Source organism: Doryrhamphus excisus, linkage group LG6 (assembly GCF_037039965.1).
Source record: "Doryrhamphus excisus strain RoL-2023G ecotype Guam linkage group LG6, RoL_Dexc_Guam_v1.1, whole genome shotgun sequence".
Lineage (NCBI taxonomy): Eukaryota > Metazoa > Chordata > Actinopteri > Syngnathiformes > Syngnathidae > Doryrhamphus > Doryrhamphus excisus.
In genome coordinates this window covers 13,239,128-13,256,753 of record NC_136362.1, presented here as the reverse complement: position 1 = coordinate 13,256,753, position 17,626 = coordinate 13,239,128, and the positions used below count along the sequence as shown (strand labels likewise).

The 17,626-nt window shown below is 43.1% G+C and overlaps 3 protein-coding genes across 11 annotated transcripts; 2 read left to right on the top strand and 1 right to left on the bottom strand.

The window, feature by feature from the left end:
- The first annotated feature begins 170 nt into the window (after nt 1–170).
- On the top strand, nt 171–5,059 carry LOC131126146 (tripartite motif-containing protein 54-like). Of its 2 annotated transcripts, none has more exons than XM_078791482.1 (9): nt 171–377; nt 871–1,043; nt 1,817–1,997; nt 2,079–2,174; nt 2,398–2,631; nt 3,863–3,885; nt 3,954–4,078; nt 4,148–4,374; nt 4,435–5,059. In XM_078791482.1, exons 1-9 carry the CDS (start codon nt 258–260, stop codon nt 4,519–4,521), a joined length of 1,266 nt encoding a protein of 421 aa, XP_078647608.1. In that variant the 5' UTR covers nt 171–257; the 3' UTR covers nt 4,522–5,059. The 2 variants fall into 2 exon arrangements, with proteins under 2 accessions (XP_078647608.1, XP_057924354.2); XM_058068371.2 differs by having other exon boundaries at nt 4,145–4,374.
- A 220-nt stretch (nt 5,060–5,279) lies between these two features.
- adhfe1 (alcohol dehydrogenase iron containing 1) lies at nt 5,280–9,243 on the top strand. Its single transcript, XM_058068911.2, has 14 exons — nt 5,280–5,371; nt 6,188–6,225; nt 6,309–6,349; nt 6,427–6,480; nt 6,543–6,697; nt 6,767–6,963; nt 7,039–7,116; nt 7,176–7,281; nt 7,358–7,510; nt 7,581–7,679; nt 7,747–7,825; nt 7,933–8,029; nt 8,097–8,254; nt 8,332–9,243. The coding sequence occupies exons 1-14, from the start codon at nt 5,319–5,321 to the stop codon at nt 8,413–8,415; spliced, it is 1,392 nt and encodes a 463-aa protein (XP_057924894.2). The 5' UTR covers nt 5,280–5,318; the 3' UTR covers nt 8,416–9,243.
- LOC131126414 (myb-related protein A-like) lies at nt 8,537–14,360 on the bottom strand. 8 transcript variants are annotated; one of them, XM_078791474.1, is made up of 9 exons: nt 14,169–14,354; nt 13,787–13,850; nt 13,560–13,653; nt 13,402–13,485; nt 13,118–13,338; nt 12,867–13,050; nt 11,430–11,531; nt 11,003–11,119; nt 10,719–10,931 (listed from the first exon to the last, which is right to left on the bottom strand). In XM_078791474.1, the coding sequence occupies exons 2-9, from the start codon at nt 13,813–13,815 to the stop codon at nt 10,734–10,736; spliced, it is 1,029 nt and encodes a 342-aa protein (XP_078647600.1). In that variant the 5' UTR covers nt 13,816–13,850; nt 14,169–14,354; the 3' UTR covers nt 10,719–10,733. The 8 variants fall into 8 exon arrangements, with proteins under 8 accessions (XP_078647607.1, XP_078647600.1, XP_078647603.1 ...); XM_078791477.1 differs by having other exon boundaries at nt 11,003–11,098; nt 14,169–14,353; XM_078791476.1 differs by having other exon boundaries at nt 11,003–11,104; nt 14,169–14,340.
- Nucleotides 14,361–17,626: the final 3,266 nt, after the last annotated feature.

The following is a 17,626-nucleotide window of genomic DNA, read 5'->3' as shown; positions in this document are numbered from 1 at the left end:
AGGGGGCGCCGTCTTGCCCTCACATTGATTGCAGTGCCTCCCAGCCCCACCAATTCCACACCCACACACTGCTCTGTCATGGTCCCTGTTGACCTTTGACAGATATGGTCATGTCGGCATGGTAACAGCTGACGTATGTGTCTAAAAACAGACTCAAGTGTGACACTGCTCTTCTTTTTTTGCTGCCTCCTTCACTTTTTGTCCTCTGGGACGCCCTCTCCGCCACGTCCTTGTGTCCACCTTTTCCTTCCAGCGTCATGGAGAGTTTGGAGAAGCAGCTCATCTGTCCCATCTGCCTGGAGATGTTTTCTAAACCTGTGGTCATCTTACCATGTCAACACAATCTCTGTCGCAAGTGTGCCAACGACGTCTTCCAGGTCAGTGCATGTACAATGTAAGTGTGTGTGTGTGTTGGGGGGGTGTGACACACATGTGGGACAGTATGGAGTAGCACATAGAGTATTGTCTACTAATAAAGATAAGTAAACAGCTGCACCTAACACATTTTCATTTTGCTAATGTAATGGTTCACATAGTTCATAGCACTGTGATTGACAGGTAATCAGGCCAGGGTGACTACACCTCTCATCTTAAATCAGCTGCACCCCCACCACCCTGAACGTGAAGACTGTGAAGAACATATGTTAACCAGCTTAGCCCAACCAACCTTGCATTTCTCCCGGTCTTGAGGAAGGGAGTGCACAATGAGAGCCAAGAGTGCCAGCCATTGAGCTGAAAGCCCAGACTGAAAACTCTTAAAGCATCAGGGAGTGAGTCTCTTGCAGAGTCACACTGGCTGTCATCCGTTGAATGAGAAGAACGTGATGACACGATGAACACGATAAGATAAAGTTTACACTGTCTGTGCAGGCATCCAACCCCTATCTGTCATCCAGAGGTAGCTCCGCCTTGGCATCCAGTGGTCGCTTTCGCTGCCCATCCTGCCGTCACGAGGTGACTCTGGATCGCCATGGAGTATATGGACTGCAAAGAAACCTTCTGGTGGAGAACATCATTGACATGTACAAACAAGGAACCAGCAGGTACACACACACACACATGTTGCTAGTCGTCTGTTAGCATGTAATCATTAGTGGGGTACATATACCCCAAGGAGTATACAGATTAACAGTAGTACAGCAACAGGCAGTAGTAAGGTTGAGAGAAAAGGTGACAGCATAAAGTTGTTCATTGTTCTGTGTGCATGATATGAACAAATAAATAAGTTTGATGATGACGTTGGGCATTAAAAGTGTATAATCTTGAAGATAATTTATATTATGTGCCAGTTGTTGTTGCTCATCTTATGTGCTGCTGTGACTAATTAGTTTTCTGAGCTAAATGAGCCTGTCATTTGTTTGTTGACAAAATTCACTGACTATGTTAGAAAGCCCCCAATACTGCACATGTAAATGAATTTTTTGCTTTCACAGGGATATGCTGGAGCCTATCCTAGTTGTTGTTTGGGCGGGAGGCGGAGTAGTTCAAAACTGAAATGGCAAACTGTGAATGTGAACTATTTGTATTTATACTGAACATGGAACAAGTTCATGGGAACTTGCACACTGATTCTCATGACTTGTTTTCATGCTATATCACCTTGTACTTCGGTACGTGACAAAAATAAAACTTAAACTATATAAGGAAAGCAGGAAGTGAACAAATGTAACAGTTACTGATGGATGGGTAGGATTTAATAAGCTTTGCTTCTTCCTCCTCCTTTTGGACATGCGGAACTGTGAACTGATTATGTGATGCATTCAATTGTAATCTGATGCATGTTCAAATGAAATAAAACCATTACCATATCTGTCAGCAAAGCGACGCTTCCAGCAACAGAGAGGGTGGAGTATCCCACGTGCGAGCAGCATGAAAATGAAAAGATCAACATTTACTGCACCAGCTGTGCCACCCCCACGTGTTCCCTGTGCAAGGTGTTTGGAGCGCATAAAGACTGTGATGTGGCACCGCTCGATGTTGTCTTTGACAAACAAAAGGTTAGCTGTGTCCCCAGAAAGTAACATGTGAGCGTTGACAACGCAGCAACGATTGTGGTGACTTTATGTCTCCTGTGATAGGCTGAGCTGAGCGAGTGCATCGCACTGCTAGTGGGCGCCAATGAGAGGATTCAGGCTGTTACCACTCAGATCGAGGAGACCTGCAGAGTTGTCGACGTGAGTTAATCTTTATCATAAAGTTTTTACCACACCAAAAAGATTGGAGGCTCACTTTGCTCACACTCACCACACTCAGTACAGTTCACAGTACTGAGATTTGCAGATCCTCAGAGGAAGCATGCTTTCTTGACTTCATCCTCATTGTCAACAGTGAAGTGACTGCTTCCATGCAGTGTTACCAATCCTGCCAATGAACAGGACGTTTTTGTCATGTTTCCAGGACAACGGTCGGAGACAAAAGTCCAAGGTTTGTGAATCATTTGACCATCTCTTTGCCGTCCTGGAGGAGCGAAAAAGTCAGATGAGCGTGCAAATCAGCGCTGAGCAGGAGGAGAAGATGGACTACATCAGAGGCCTGAAGAGAAAATACAGTGAACATCTGGACAACGCTGCAAAGCTCCTGGAAAACGCCATTGAGACCATGAATGAGTCTGAGATGGCCGTCTTTTTGCAGGTGAGCCTGATAGTCATCAGCCTTTGTTATCGTCATCAACATTGATTTTTTTGGCTTGGGCGATACCACACTTACACTTAGTGTTAAGTAGGAAAGTCACAAGATCTTACGAGATTAAAAATATTTCTTGTTCAGAAAAAAAACAACCCTACCTGGAAATTAGTCGGACAATGCGGACCAAGCTGACAAAGGTCATACAGGGAGCGAACCGCCTGGAGTACTACCCACAGGATTTCTTGAGGAACACGATCAAATGCCTTCTTCAAGTCCACAAAACCCATGTGGACTGGTTGGGCAAACTCCCATGCATCCTCAAGGACCCTGCCAAGAGTGTAGAGCTGGTCCACAGTTCCAGGACAAAAACTACACTGCTCCTCCTGAATCTGAGATTCAACTATCCAGCAGATCCTCCTCTCCAGAACCCCCGAACAGACATTACCAGGAAGGCCAGGGGGGGTGGGGGGGAACCACAACCCAGTCTGCCAATCCAAATGCACTGCCCCCGATGCCCACCTATCCACCGCCATGAAATTGGGCAACATAATCGTCACTGATACATCATGCATGGCCTTGGTCCTCAACCAACATTTTGTTCATTCATAGCAAGCCTTTCCTGCCCCGGTTTCCAACGCTGCTCCATTACCAATCCCGCCCATCCACCCACTGATGTTGACTTCACCCTTGTTTCTGCCTCAGAGGTTTTGGAGGTGTGCACCAAAGTTCCATCTCAGGCCCAACCTTGATCTTGTTCAACCTTGATCGCAGAAGTCCAATAACAAAGCACCTCTCGAGTTCAAATCAGGGGGGCCATTCTTCCCAATAATGCCTCTCCAGGTGTCACAGTTGCTGCCAAAGTGAGCGTTGAAGTCCCTCAGCAGAACAAGGGAATCCCCTTAGGGAGCATTTTCTAGTACTCCCTTAAAGACTCCAAAGAGGACAAATATTCTGAGCTGCAAGAAATAGTCATAAACTGTCCCCCCCCAGCCAAAGGCAGAGGGAGACTACCCTTCCATTTATCGGGTTAAACTCCAATGTACAGACCCTGAGCCAGGCACTACAAGAGTGCAATAAAGTCCAGCCCTCTCAAGAGGACTTGTTCCAGAGCCATTCCTGGGCATCAAACTTCAATATTAAATCAATAATGCTCAATTAGTAATAAATCAATAATATTAAGTAAATAATAAATCTATCATAAGTCAATCATATTAATTTGATGTTGTTGTTCCTGCAGGCTGCCAAGCCACTGCTGCACAAGTAAGTAGTATGTGTACTTTAGTAGGTGGTGTGAAATGGATTCCTGAGTGGTCTCATTGGGTGTACAGGATCATGGAGGCAACTGACACGTCCCACCTGGACAAAGTCCAGCCAGGATACGAGAAGATGGACCACTTGACAGCTAACTTTGAGCACCAAAAAAGGGCGCTGATGGGCGTGGACTTCCTTAAACGTAAGAAAAGCAAGCTTCTTTCCTGCTAGCGTGTGCTTCAGATTGACTCAAGTGTTTGTCTCATAGCAGAGAAGGATGATGATGGCGATGAAGAGGAAAAAGCGGTGGAAATCAGAGGGTCAAAAGTGGGCAGAGCACCAGAACCGTCTACCAATCATCAGCCTGCTCTTTCACAGTCACATGTTGTTACACCTTTAAAGACCCTGGCCCCTATGACCATACAGGCCAAAGTTCCTCCTCCGGATAGCCAGGCCCCGCCTCCTTTCACCCTACCCAGTGCTCACCCTGACCCACAGGTATGACATCACATCGTTTATGACCCTCATCTTCCTCATCTTCTTCATCCTCTTATATAGGCATCATCTGATCAACAGAACAATGTGGATGACACAGAAGATGGACGGAAACATGTCTTCTCTTTCAGCTGGCTCAACCACAAGTGACTTCTTCCTCTTCTTGCTCCTCCTTTTTTTTACAAGTTGACAAAAATTACACTTTTCTTTCTTGTTTCATGTCAATACAATCCTTTTGTACTTATCTGTGTGTATGTTTTTTTTTTTTTACCAACGCTACACTATGATGGAATCACGTAGCAAACTTCCTTTATGAAACAAAAAGTTCAAAGTTCACTCAAAGCGAACAGAAGAAAGATTGTTCAAGGTGTCATTCTATGGTTTTAATTAATTTAATAAAGAGTAATGCGGTAATGTCAGTGGATGTTATGGGGTTATGTGCAGTAGGGTTGCACATTTTAGTATAGGACATAAAATGTACATAAAATAGATAAATGTATATATACTGTATAGCCTACATAGCATACACATACAGTGGTGTGAAGTGGGTTTTATTTTTGCACACTTAGTCACAGTTATGTTTCACATCATCAAACAAATTATTATTCATGGACAACACAACTAAAAACAAAATGCAGTTTTTTAAAACCTTATTTTTAAAAGAAATAAAATAATTGGAATTAAAAACAAAAATACAAACATGTCACTTAACTTTGTTCTTCATGTGAATTGTTTTTATTATGTTATCCAATGCCTAAAAGGTTGTCGTTGCCTTTCTATTTGTAATAATCAACTTCAGTGACTTCGGGTTATGTTCTGGTCACATGCAAGTGTATGCAAATGATACGATGACGTCATCCAGTGAGTTCGAGGGGCTTCTATGATAGCCAATAGCCTCTTTTCTTATTGAAAACCTGGCAGCAGTGGTAGGCGAAGAAGAGTGCAAGATGGCGGCACACGATCGAGTTGTACGTCTCCTAACGCTGCTCCAGAATGCGGCGTAAGTAACTTATCTAATGTGACCTTTCCGTCATGTCATTGATATGCGTGGTTATATTATTGTATAGGCATTCATTTATGCATAAATGCATTATACACGTGTACCTCAATACGTGATAGTATCGTACCAAAGTTATTTTGAGTTCATGAATACCAAGAGACTAAAGTTTTTTCTGTTCATTTTTGTGTGACCAGTAGTTTACAATGTTGAACTATTGGACACTTTTACTAGATACTTTAAAGTTTATGATATACCGAATTTTGTGATTTTATTAGCTGGAAACAATAACCAGAATAATTATTAAGAAATATATTCTTGAAATATTTCACAATTTCACTTTGTGTGTATGAAAAATAAATACAGTAAAAAAAAAGCAATTTATTGAGATGTGTTACTAGTGTAACAAGATGTAACATTTTAAATGTGTCCAATGTGCTTTGCTTTAACTGAAATAATTTGTGACCCGCTCCCCTCAAATTACTATGATTTGCTGGTTCTTTAATTAACATTTTTAATTCAGAATTGAGAACCAGATCAAACCAAAACTGTACTTCAATTCAGTTCAACGTGTCATAAACAATAATTTTGCATAATTAAGATTTCTGTTCATATATATATATATATAATATATTCAACCAAACTACATTGCATTCATTATTTCCACAGTTCATGTCCACATCCACTTTGCTATTAAACATTATGAAAATAAACGCAGCTGCAGAAGTCAATAACAATAATACTTAAGTGTAAAAAAAGCAAATTTTCATAATGGAGTTCATTGTGTGTCTGTGTGTGCGTGCGTGTGTGTGTGTACAGGTGCAGGTGTCCTGCTCACTCCCACACATTCCATCAAGGTAAACATGCACACCTTGCTGAATGGATAACTCATTGACAGCCATTGATAGACATCAGCACATTTCTTGGTCTCCTTCTACAGCTGTGACCTGCAACACCCGAAAAACAGACTACGCCTTCGAGGTATCAGACGCCATTTGAGCTAGTAGGTGAACAAAGTAGTTGTCACAGTGACTGGATACTGTATGTTTGTGTTTCAGATGGCCAGTTCCAACATCCGCTATGGATACGGAGTCAGCAGGGAAATCGGCATGGTAACCACAACATCTCCATCAGCAGCATCTCCAACGTTTGTATAACTGCAGTTTTCGTGCAGGATTTGCAGAACCTCGGAGCTCGAAATGTATGTGTGATGACCGACAAGAACCTGTCCCGCCTCCCACCAGTCAAGGCGGTCCTTGAGTCTCTCATCAAGAACGGCGTTGAATACAAAATCTATGACAGCGTGCGTGTGGAGCCGACTGACAGCAGGTGAGGGACACCACCGCTGCTTCCCTGCTCTCTGATTGGCCATTATTATGAGGTGCATTTGCATTCTAGTTTTAAAGACGCCATCTCGTTTGCTAAGAATGAGGCATTCGACGTGTTTGTGGCGGTGGGTGGTGGCTCTGTGATTGACACGTGCAAGGCGGCCAATCTGTACTCATGCCACCCTGACGCAGACTTTCTGGACTTTGTCAACGCTCCCATCGGCAAAGGGAAACCCATCACAGGTGCTTTGAAGCCTCTCATTGCAGGTAAGGGTTACGTTGTGGTGGTTTCTATGGCGACCGATGGGACGCTGTCAATCTTTGGTTTCTTTTGCCCCTCAGTTCCTACGACTGCTGGCACTGGCAGCGAGACCACGGGTGTGGCCATCTTTGACTATGAGCCTCTGAGGGCTAAAACTGGTAAAGTGCACATAAAGCCTCACCTACCTGTAAGTCTCTGATTGGCTGATTGTACTCAGGTATCGCAAGCAGAGCCATCAGACCCACTCTGGGGGTAGTGGATCCCAAACACACACTGAGCATGCCCAGTAGAGTTGCGGCCAACAGCGGCTTCGATGTGCTCTGGTCAGTGACTGTTTGTGAACAAGGGTTTTGTATTCACGATGACCATTTTGACACAATTACTGTGTGCTTGTCGCAGTCACGCGCTGGAGTCGTACACCGCTCTGCCATACAACCAACGTGCCCCTTGTCCTTCCAACCCCATCAACCGCCCTGCCTACCAGGGCAGCAATCCCATCAGTGACGTGTGGTCACGCCATGCCCTCAACGTGGTCGCCAAGTACATGAAACGGTAAAACATCTGCTCTTGTGTGTGGAGTTCCTCTTTCTGGGTATGATGTTTGGTTGTTGTGTGGCGGCAGTGCGGTACGGGATCCTGAAGATCTGGAAGCACGTTCCAGCATGCACCTGGCAAGCGTGTTTGCTGGCATCGGATTCGGAAACGCTGGCGTCCATCTTTGGTGAGGAATTCTTGTGTGTCTGGGAATGAGCTGACATCTGAAACGAAATTTGCGGTTTGTTCCGTAGTCATGGGATGTCATATCCCATTGCTGGGAATGTGAAGACCCACAAAGCCAAGGGATACAGTGTTGAGCACCCTCTTGTGGTGAGTCTGTCGCCACCATGACCGCTAGATTGCATCAAGGAATGAAGTCGATCAAAGCAACTGTCACTCATGAAGACTTTTGTTTGCACGTGCGTGCACATCCTCAGCCTCACGGCCTCTCTGTGGTTCTGACGGCACCGGCTGTCTTCACCTTCACAGCTCCAATGTGTCCTGAACGTCACCTGGAAGCTGCACACATTCTTGGTACTGTCATGACCACTTCAGTGTGTTGCATTCAAGTGTAGACATTAAGAAAATGTATTGCGTTCAGGCACAGACATCAGACAGGTGAAGAGGGCAGACGCCGGTGCCGTGCTGGCTGACACACTGCGCAACTTCCTTTTTGAGCTACAGGTGGAGGATGGCCTGGCCGCTGTGGGCTACGAGAAAGATGATATCCCAGCGCTGGTCCAAGGAACCATCCCCCAGGTTCTTGTACTTAGTTCGCTTTGGGTTAAAATCAGAAAGTCCAACTTTATGACAAGTCGTTATGTATGCGCTTTCAGGAGCGAGTGACCAGACTTTCTCCTCGAGAGCACAGTGAGGACGACTTGACCAGTCTCTTTGAGGCCTCCATGAAGCTTTACTGACATACTACTCCTGGAGTAGCTCTACTGGCTGCTACAGATTAGCACTCAATAGAGACCAAAAGACAAAATGTGATTTAGCATCAACAGTGCATGCTGTTACTATGCAAATGAGCTAACAACAACAAATACAAATGTTCTTTAATTAGCAAATATTCATACATAACAAACAGCATCAAATGTTTTATGTGCACTTTAAAACAGACACCAAGAAATAAGTTTAAAATGATCAAAGATAGCCCTCAGTTTACAATGTAGTTCATGTTATTAAATGATATGCTGATTTATATTCCAGAATTGTAATTTTCCTCCAGATTATCATTAAAAGATATTTCTTTGGAGTAAATTAAAATATTCACCTCCAAGTTAAAAGTATACAAGTTAAGATGATCACTTCCAATCAAGAAATTACTACTTACTACTACCAATCAATAAATGTTGACTACTTGCAATCAATAAATGTTTAACAGTTTAAAGTGAAGACATTCCTGCTAAAGAAATCAATAAAAGAAATCTATAAAACCTTTTCAGTTTGCAAAAATGTAAAAATGTAAAAATTCAAGTCTTGACTTGCTAAAACTGAGCTCCAGCTGACAAATTCAAGAAATAAAAGGAGGAAAACTTCACGACGACTCGCTGGCTCCTCCCACTGTGTTTTTCTGCCAATAGAAGAGCAAACAAATCATTGGTGTAAGTGAACAAAAAATTCTAAACTTGCATCAAAGACGATGGACACTGCAGAGCTTTGCTAATATTTTCCCTCCCTCAAAGCCCGAAAACAGGAGTATCAAACTTGTTTTTCATTAAAGGGGACCTATTATGCTTTTCCCACTTTTCTGACCTTTGAATGTAGTTAGAATGTTGTACTCGTGTTAAACGATGCCAAAGTTTCAAATAATGAGGTTAGCGCATTTTGGAAGTGAGCCTTGAAAGATGTTTGGGATGGCTCAAAACACTCTGTTTCAAAAGGCGTGGTAACACTGAGGGGCGGACTTCTTCATATTGTTCAAAGTTAGGAAGCACTCTGGGCTGTGGGTGGAATAAATTAAAACAGACCGTTTTAGCAGGAAGCACAAATCCAAGGAAATACAATTGGAATAGGTGCAGATTCTGCAAAATCTAAACAGTTTTCTGTGTGGGTTATTGTGTGTAGCTGCTCTATAGGAGACCACAACTCAACACAAATGGTCTAAAAATTAGCATTGTAGGTCCACTTTAGGCCGTACGAGTGGGAAGATCGGGAAGACCTGGGTTCAATTCTCTGCTTGGATGTTTGCATGTTCTCCCCATTAATTTATTTCAACCATGCATACAGTTTACATGAATGATTCATGTTACAATGAACAATTCCCTATGAAGGAGTAGAAAGCAGCAGAGCTTTTTCAATCCATCCAATCCGTCGTCCATGTTCTATACCGCTTATCGCGGGCATGCTGTAGCCTATCCCAACTGTCTTTGGGCAAGAGGAGGGGACTCCAGCCCAATCACAGGGCACATATAGACAAACAACCATTCACACTCACATTCATACCTATAGATGATTTGGAGTCACCAATTAGTCTTACATGCATTTGGAAAGCTGGAGTACCTGGAGAAAATGATGCCCGAGTGGGGAATCGAACCCCATTCCCCCAGCTGTGTGGCCTGAGCTTGGGGGTAAAATAGCTCTTGATGAAAAAAGTTGCCGACCCCTGTTATTGGGGCTATATTTTTTTATAATTAAAAAATAATAATGGCGAGAGCTTATCAATAATCCACAGTCAATATTAATATCGCAATAGTTAATAGCAATATATAGCTATTTTGTCACATTTCTAATTGGGAGTGGTGCCGGCTCCCAGCCTGCAGTAAAAAATTGCTGTAGTTATGTGTTCAGAGTTAATATAATGTACGTAGTTTATTATTTTTCATAGTGGCGGTTACCCTATATGTTTACTTACGTGTTGCATGTTGTGCTGTCATTTTTCTTTTAGCACTGGGTTGTTGGTGGTGTTCTGTCCAATTTCTCTTTCTGACAACAGCACTGTAGGTCCCGTGTTTGAATTTGCTTGACCGGGCCCCCAAAATGAGTTTTTGGCATTCACCTCAAAAGGGTTGCTTATGTTTTGAAGGTTTTCTTCAGCATTGTCGAGGGGCTGAAGGCACCACCAAACTTCTTGTCCCACCATGGGGAAGCAGCCTGGCTCGCCGTCGTCTAGAACCCAACCGAGACACCGATGAACCGGCTGCACACCGCTCACCTGGACAACACAGTGATGTGTTGATTATCTGCTGTACCACAATGTGTGTGCCACAGCAGGTCAAAGGGCCCACAAGGGAGACTACACTGACACATCACTGTTGGTCCCTTTCACCTCGTCCTGATGACCGCTGTCTGTCTTCGGGGCCATCTTGGGAGCTGACGTCAACAACAATCTCATCTCCGTGGTCCTGAACACATCACGAGAGGTCAACTCCTCAGTGGGTGTGGAGCTGACAGGCCCCATCCTCTTGTCCTCCACGCCCCCTCGACTGAAGAACTGACGCCACATCCATCCATCAATCCATCAAGCTGTGAATCACTGTGGAGCTGTGTGTGACTGGTGTTTACCTCTGACCGTGACAGCATGGCGCCTCTGTCCTTGTGCTCGCCGCTGCGGGCAGGGCTGCAGTCAGTCAACATGGTGAACACCTCACTGCTCATCAGCTGATCCTTGACAAGATGATGCTGCGTCACTTGTTAAACACATATTGTGTGTGTTGGACGGTAGGGGGGGGGCGCGGGAGGGTGTCTGTAGAATTTTGTCTGTTGAATGTGTCCGCTGCCAATAAAAAGCAGGTCACAAATGGCCCCTGGGCGGCATGTTGGGCACCACTCTTGCTACATGTCCAGTTGGGTTATTGATGCTTGGCATTAACAAACAAGGTGCTCATGCAGTGTCTATCGGCACTGTATGTTGTGAAGTCTTAAATCAAGGATATCATGGATCAAGTTGGAACTCGTGTGACGTTTGCGTGGAATGTGGCGCATTCTTTACCTCTGAGCGTGACAGCATGGCGGCTCTGTCCTTGTGCTCGCCGCTGTGGGCGGGGCTCCAGTCAGTCAACATCGTGAGAAGCTCACTGCTCATCAGCTGATCCTTCACAACAAACATGACGATGTATAGTACATGTTAAAGGGGGGCTATTATGCTTTTTTCCACTTTTTCTGATCCATAAATGTTGTATTAATCTCTGAAACAATGCCAAAGTTTCAGATAATGAGGTTTGCGCATTTGAAAGTCACGTGCCTTGAAATAAGTTTGGGGTGGTTCTGAATGTTTGGTTTCAGAGTTTTTTCTCACACCTTGCGCCAAGTCACTGGCTCTCCATCCAGTCGGTGACTTACTTGTATGGGCATGCCCGGGCACAAGCTGTGTCACTTCACAATCCATCCAACTTCACAATAATCATACTTCATATTGTGGGGTTATTTGATTTATGACTTTGTTAGCGGACTGTCCCCATGCACCTTTGTTGGTAACTTTGTTTGTTAGCATGCAAATGATGCTATCATCTGATGACATCCACATTGAGCTATGTAAAATCTTAGGCAATGCATGTAGCAATAAAGCACAAAATGCAGGTGTATTTAAATGTAAACAACATATCTTCATTGCAAATGCTTTTGTGTATCTTTTCAGTTGTGAAAAAAAAATCATCAAAATAATTTATGTTGTATTGCTGGCATAAAATACTGATGGCGTAGTTCCATGTCTAACATGTAACTGCCAAAAAATAGGCGGTAGGTGGGACCAATTACAACGGAGTGGGTGTGCCTGGACGAGGTTTCATATGTGGAATAAATTAAATCCATGCAAATACAGCTGGAATAGGTGCAGATTCTGGAAAATCTAGAAAGCTTTCTGTACAGGTTATTGTGTGTAGCAGCACTATAGGAGTCCAACTCAACACAAAAGGGCAAAAATGAGCATGATACATCACAAGTTGTTGCACGGAACATGTTAAATGTTAGAAATGCTACAGTACCACCGGCAAGCATGTTACAAATAGTGGTTTAAAAATACAGTACAATTGCTATATTTTATGCAATTACTATTTCCAACTGCATAAAAGTTGGACATTTTTCTGATATTCACATACATGTCCGAGGGTGTACATACACACAGAAGCAGTCTCAGAGAGGATTTGCAGTCATGTTGTTACAGTAGGCTAGACTGTGCATTCGGTTATAATAGATAAAGTTTGTTAAATTGCTATCATTAGCTGACAACCAACAAAACAAATGTATGTGTGTGTTACACAGGTTGTACTTTATGTACTCAAAGCAAGAAGAGGACATTCTGAAAGCACTGTCAAAGGAAGACAGTGGGATCTAATACTCAGATTAGGCTGATACAGCAATTGGCTGCACAGTCATAGTCCCTTAAAATTTGATAAAAATGTTAAATATGGGAGAGTGAAGATGCACAGACCTTCGTGGTGGTGGCGGTAGCTGTGCTGGAGGCAGGGCCACTGGAGGAGGAGCTTGAGGAAGAGCTGGAGGTCATGTCGAGGAGGTTGCTGGAGTCAGGGTGACGCAGACAGAGTCGCCCGCTCTCTTTCTGCATCTTCCTCTTCAGGGTGGAGTTCCAACGGTTTTTGATGGCGTTGTCGGGCCTGAGAGGATACCGGCATGCCAGTTGGGATGAGCGAGGTGCAGGCGGGGGCGGAGCAGAGTACGTACCTGCCGGGCAGCAATTTGGAGATGTTGGCCCAGCGATTTCCCAGCAGCCTTTGGGCCTGGCAGATTATACGGTCCTCCTCAGGGGTCCACCTGCTCTTGTTCACCATTGGGTTGAGATGGTTGAGCCAGCGTTCCCGACACTGCTTCCCGTTCCTGCTGCGCATGTGCTTGGCAATGAGCGACCAGTGCTTCATGCCAAACTTGCGCACCAACTCCACCACCTGCGACACGCCACCGAGTCACTCCGCGTCACGGCCGACTAACAGGCTGCCTAACAGACTCACCCTCTCATCCTCCTCCGGGGTCCATGGACCTTTGACCAATTCTGGACTCTTATCCCGCTGCCAGTCCCCATCTGACCTTTCACCCTGTGGGCACAAAAACATTTTACAAGCTTAATCAATATGATTATTAGTTATGCTTCATATTTGATCATTGTTACCTCATGTTTGAGCCATGCTGTCTTATCTACTGTCACTCTGGACAATCGTCCATGTACGTCTTTCACTTGTGCACAGCTACAACATCGCTTGGTGCTAAGACAACACAACCAGCGTGACACAGATTGATGACATCACAGGATGTGACACATTGTGTGTGTGTGTGTGTGTGTGTGTGTGTGTGTGTGTGTGTGTGTGTGTGTGTGTGTGTGTGTGTGTGTCGTCTGACCAGGATCTGTGGCTTCTCGCACTCATCATTTGAGAGGTGAAATTGGTCAGTGGCGCTAGTGGTGCTAAAACACAAATGGTATAACAATGACATCATGTCACCAAAGATAAAAGAATAATTAAACTAAGAAAACAACTGCTCACATATTTACATCCTTATAGTAGGATGTACTAATATTTTGTCCTTTAAGAGGACTACAATGTAGGCTGTACTTGTCAGTTTAAAATTAATGTTGTCCTTTTAAGAGGACAAGAATGTATCTGATCCAATAAAACACCATCAGCTTCCAATGAAAAAGTGGCATCTAATTTCTATTGAAGTGATTAGTGATATAATTCAACATTTTAAAATTGTCTGACGTTTAGATAAAGACCTGACTCACCTGTAAAGTCCAACAGGTTTTGGCTATGCTAGCAGTTAGCACGACGTTGTTAGCACGAACTGATGTCCGTTTAACGGATGCCTTCAACCTCCGCAGGTTGAAAGGGCAACTCCCTGATTGGTCAGCCAAGTGAGTAACGTCAACCTTTCGACGTACCGTTGGCTCTATGACGAAACTTCTGAAAAGCTTTGATGTTTTCCATTTTCAAACGAAACTGGGTAGCTGCATGTCGAATGCTATCATGATTACTGCTTCTCTTGTAATGTGTAATTAATTGTCCGTATCATGAGTGTAATTAATTGCTCATATCATGAGTGTCATTATTCATAGTCTCGTCTATTTCATCTATGTTGAATATCCTTTAGCGACACGTTGTGATCAATATCCAAAATCACTTCACAAAAACAATCATTCTAGTCTATGATTTATGATGTCTATATCATTCATATTGACAGCTGTTTCTATTAGGCTATACCATAATCCAGCTAATAAGTGTGGTAAAACTTTGTCACTGCTTGAGGTCAGCATCTAAAATGTAATATTTCTATTTTTGCACCCAATGACTCAGGGGTGGGCAAACTTTTTGACTCGCGGGCCGCATTGATATGACAAAATTTACGGGGGGGGCAGACTATATATTTTACACGTAACAGTCCACCTGGTATTATTGTATCTGTAAAATTGTCATGCAATCTGCTATTATTATTTATTATTTTATATTTATATTTAAATATTTTAAAAATAATAAAATATTATAAGAATTACAAGAAAATTAAAATAATAATTATTATATTATTATTATGTAAATATGCAAATATAACAATAATATTATATATAATTAATATAATAATTTGCATTAATATAATAATTATAATAATCAAAATAGTTCTAATAATAATTATAATAATCTAATAATCTAATAATAATAATAATTATTATTATTATTATTATTATTATTATTATGTGCTTGTGTCCCTTTTTTCAGGAGCACTTTGTAAACAACAGACCATGTCAAAAAACGAAATTGATAAAACCATCAAAAGGTTGGCTCTGGCCATGATGCCAGGTTGTATGTTGAGTACTACTTCCCAATACTTTGGAAAGATTGGGCGGGCCGTATTCAAACACTTGGCGGGCCGGATGTGGCCCCCGGGCCGTAGTTTGCCCATCCCTGCAATGACTATATGCCGGGCTGCACGGTGGACAAGTGGTTAGTGAGCAGGCCTCACAGTTAGGAGACCCAAGTTCGATTCCGGCCATCTCTAGTGTGGAGTTTGCGTGTTCTCCCCGTGCATGCGTGGTTTTTCTCCGGGTACTCCGGTTTCCTCCCACATTCCAAAAACATGTTAGGTTAATTGGCCACTCCAAATTGTCCATGTGAGTGTGAATGGTTGTTTGTCTATATGTGCCCTGTGATTGGCCGGCACCAGTCCAGGGTGTACCCCGCCTCTCGCTCCAGCTTGTGAGGATAAGTGGTAGAAAATGAATGAACGAATATTCTTTGTTTTCCAACTTAACCAATTGAAGATGTGGGATAAGTGTAAATAGAAGCGGGATACCTACTTGATCAAGCAAGTCAGGATTTTCCACTCTTGTAATGAGCATGTTCACATGAAGGGGGCGGGGTTATCAATGGACGGCCAATCACAAACAGGAACAATGTCACGGTAGTTCATTCAGGGAAGTTTAAATTAAGCAGCGGTGTGGTGCCAGCAAACCTTTTCTGCTGGTCTAAGTGCTACCTAAAGCACTGACCTACATTTACCACTTAAACGCTAAGGCCCTGGTCCCATGGAAACTCCTGGTATTTTTATTTTTGGCGAGTTAAAATAAAGTTCCATAACATATCTCATACGTAGAAGAGATACGTATTGACAGTTTAGTTACACCGCCAATAGATTTAACAAGTAAGGGTGCACATTCAAAGTAAAAGACGGGACATGTGTCTTGCGTCATGCATTTATTCGGTCATGAAATACAAGCGATCAATAAAGGCAAAGTATTAGCTATTCAAGTGGTGGATCTCCACCTTCACACCACCATGCAATGCAGGTCAGAAAGCTGTAAAAACCTCCATAGTGCAACCCAACCTGTAATTAGGTACAGAGACGGCAAGCGAGAATGTGTACACATTACTCCCTTGCCTGGCAAAACCTTGCCTTCCTGGTGAAACAAACCAGTGGTGTCCAAAGTGTGGCGCAGGGGCCATCTGAGGATGGTGGCCCATTGCAGAAATAAAATAAACAAATTTGCATAATGTAACACAAAAAAGCTGAAATGTTGATACTCACTGATACTCATAACTAATGAAAAAAGATTTGTCTTTTAATATACTGTATGTATAACTTTTTTTTAGCCTTTTAAAACATTATAAATATCTAAAGGGATCCCCTGGACAGCCCTAACATGTATAGACAAAGGTGATAAGACAAAAGCAGTGAGGTGGCAACAAGTTAGAACTATCAATGCTGCACTTCAGCCAATAAGCAACTATAAGAAATACAATAATGAACCTGACACTTACAGTGAAGAAAATAAGTATTTGAACACCCTGCTATTTTGCTATTTCTCCCACTTAGAAATCATGGAGGGGTCTGAAATTTTCATCGTAGGTGCATGTCCACTGTGAGAGAGATAAACTAAAAAGAAAAATCCAGAAATCACAATGCATGATTTTTTAACAATTTATTTGTGTGATACAGCTGCTAATAAGTATTTGAACACCTGAGAAAATGAATGTTAATATTTGGTACAGTAGCCTTTGTTTGCTATTACAGAGGTCAAACGTTTCCTGTAGTTTTTCACCAGGTTTGCACACACTGCAGGAGGGATCTTGGCCCACTCCTCCACACAGATCTTCTCTAGATCAGTCAGGTTTCTGGGCTGTCGCTGAGAAACACGGAGTTTGAGCTCCCTCCAAAGATTTTCGATTGGGTTCAGGTCTGGAGACTGGCTGGGCCATGCTAGAACCTTGATATGCTTCTTACGGAGCCACTCCTTGGTTTTCCTGGCTGTGTGCTTCGGGTCGTTGTCGTGTTGGAAGACCCAGCCACGACCCATCTTCAATGCTCTGACAGAGGGAAGGAGGTTGTTCCCCAAAATCTCACAATACACGGCCCCAGTCATCCTCTCTTTAATGCAGTGCACTCGTCCTGTCCCATGTGCAGAAAAACACCCCCAAAGCATGATGCTACCACCCCCATGCTTCACAGTAGGGATGGTGTTCTTCGGATTGTACTCTTCATTCTTCTTCCTCCAAACACGCTTATTGGAATTATGACCAAAAAGTTCTATTTTGGTCTCATCTGACCATAAAACTTTCTCCCATGACTCCTCTGTATCATCCAAATGGTCATATGCAAACTTAAGACGGGCCTTGACATGTGCTGGTTTAAGCAGGGGAACCTTTCGTGCCATGCATGATTTCACATCATGACGTCTTAGTGTATTACCTACAG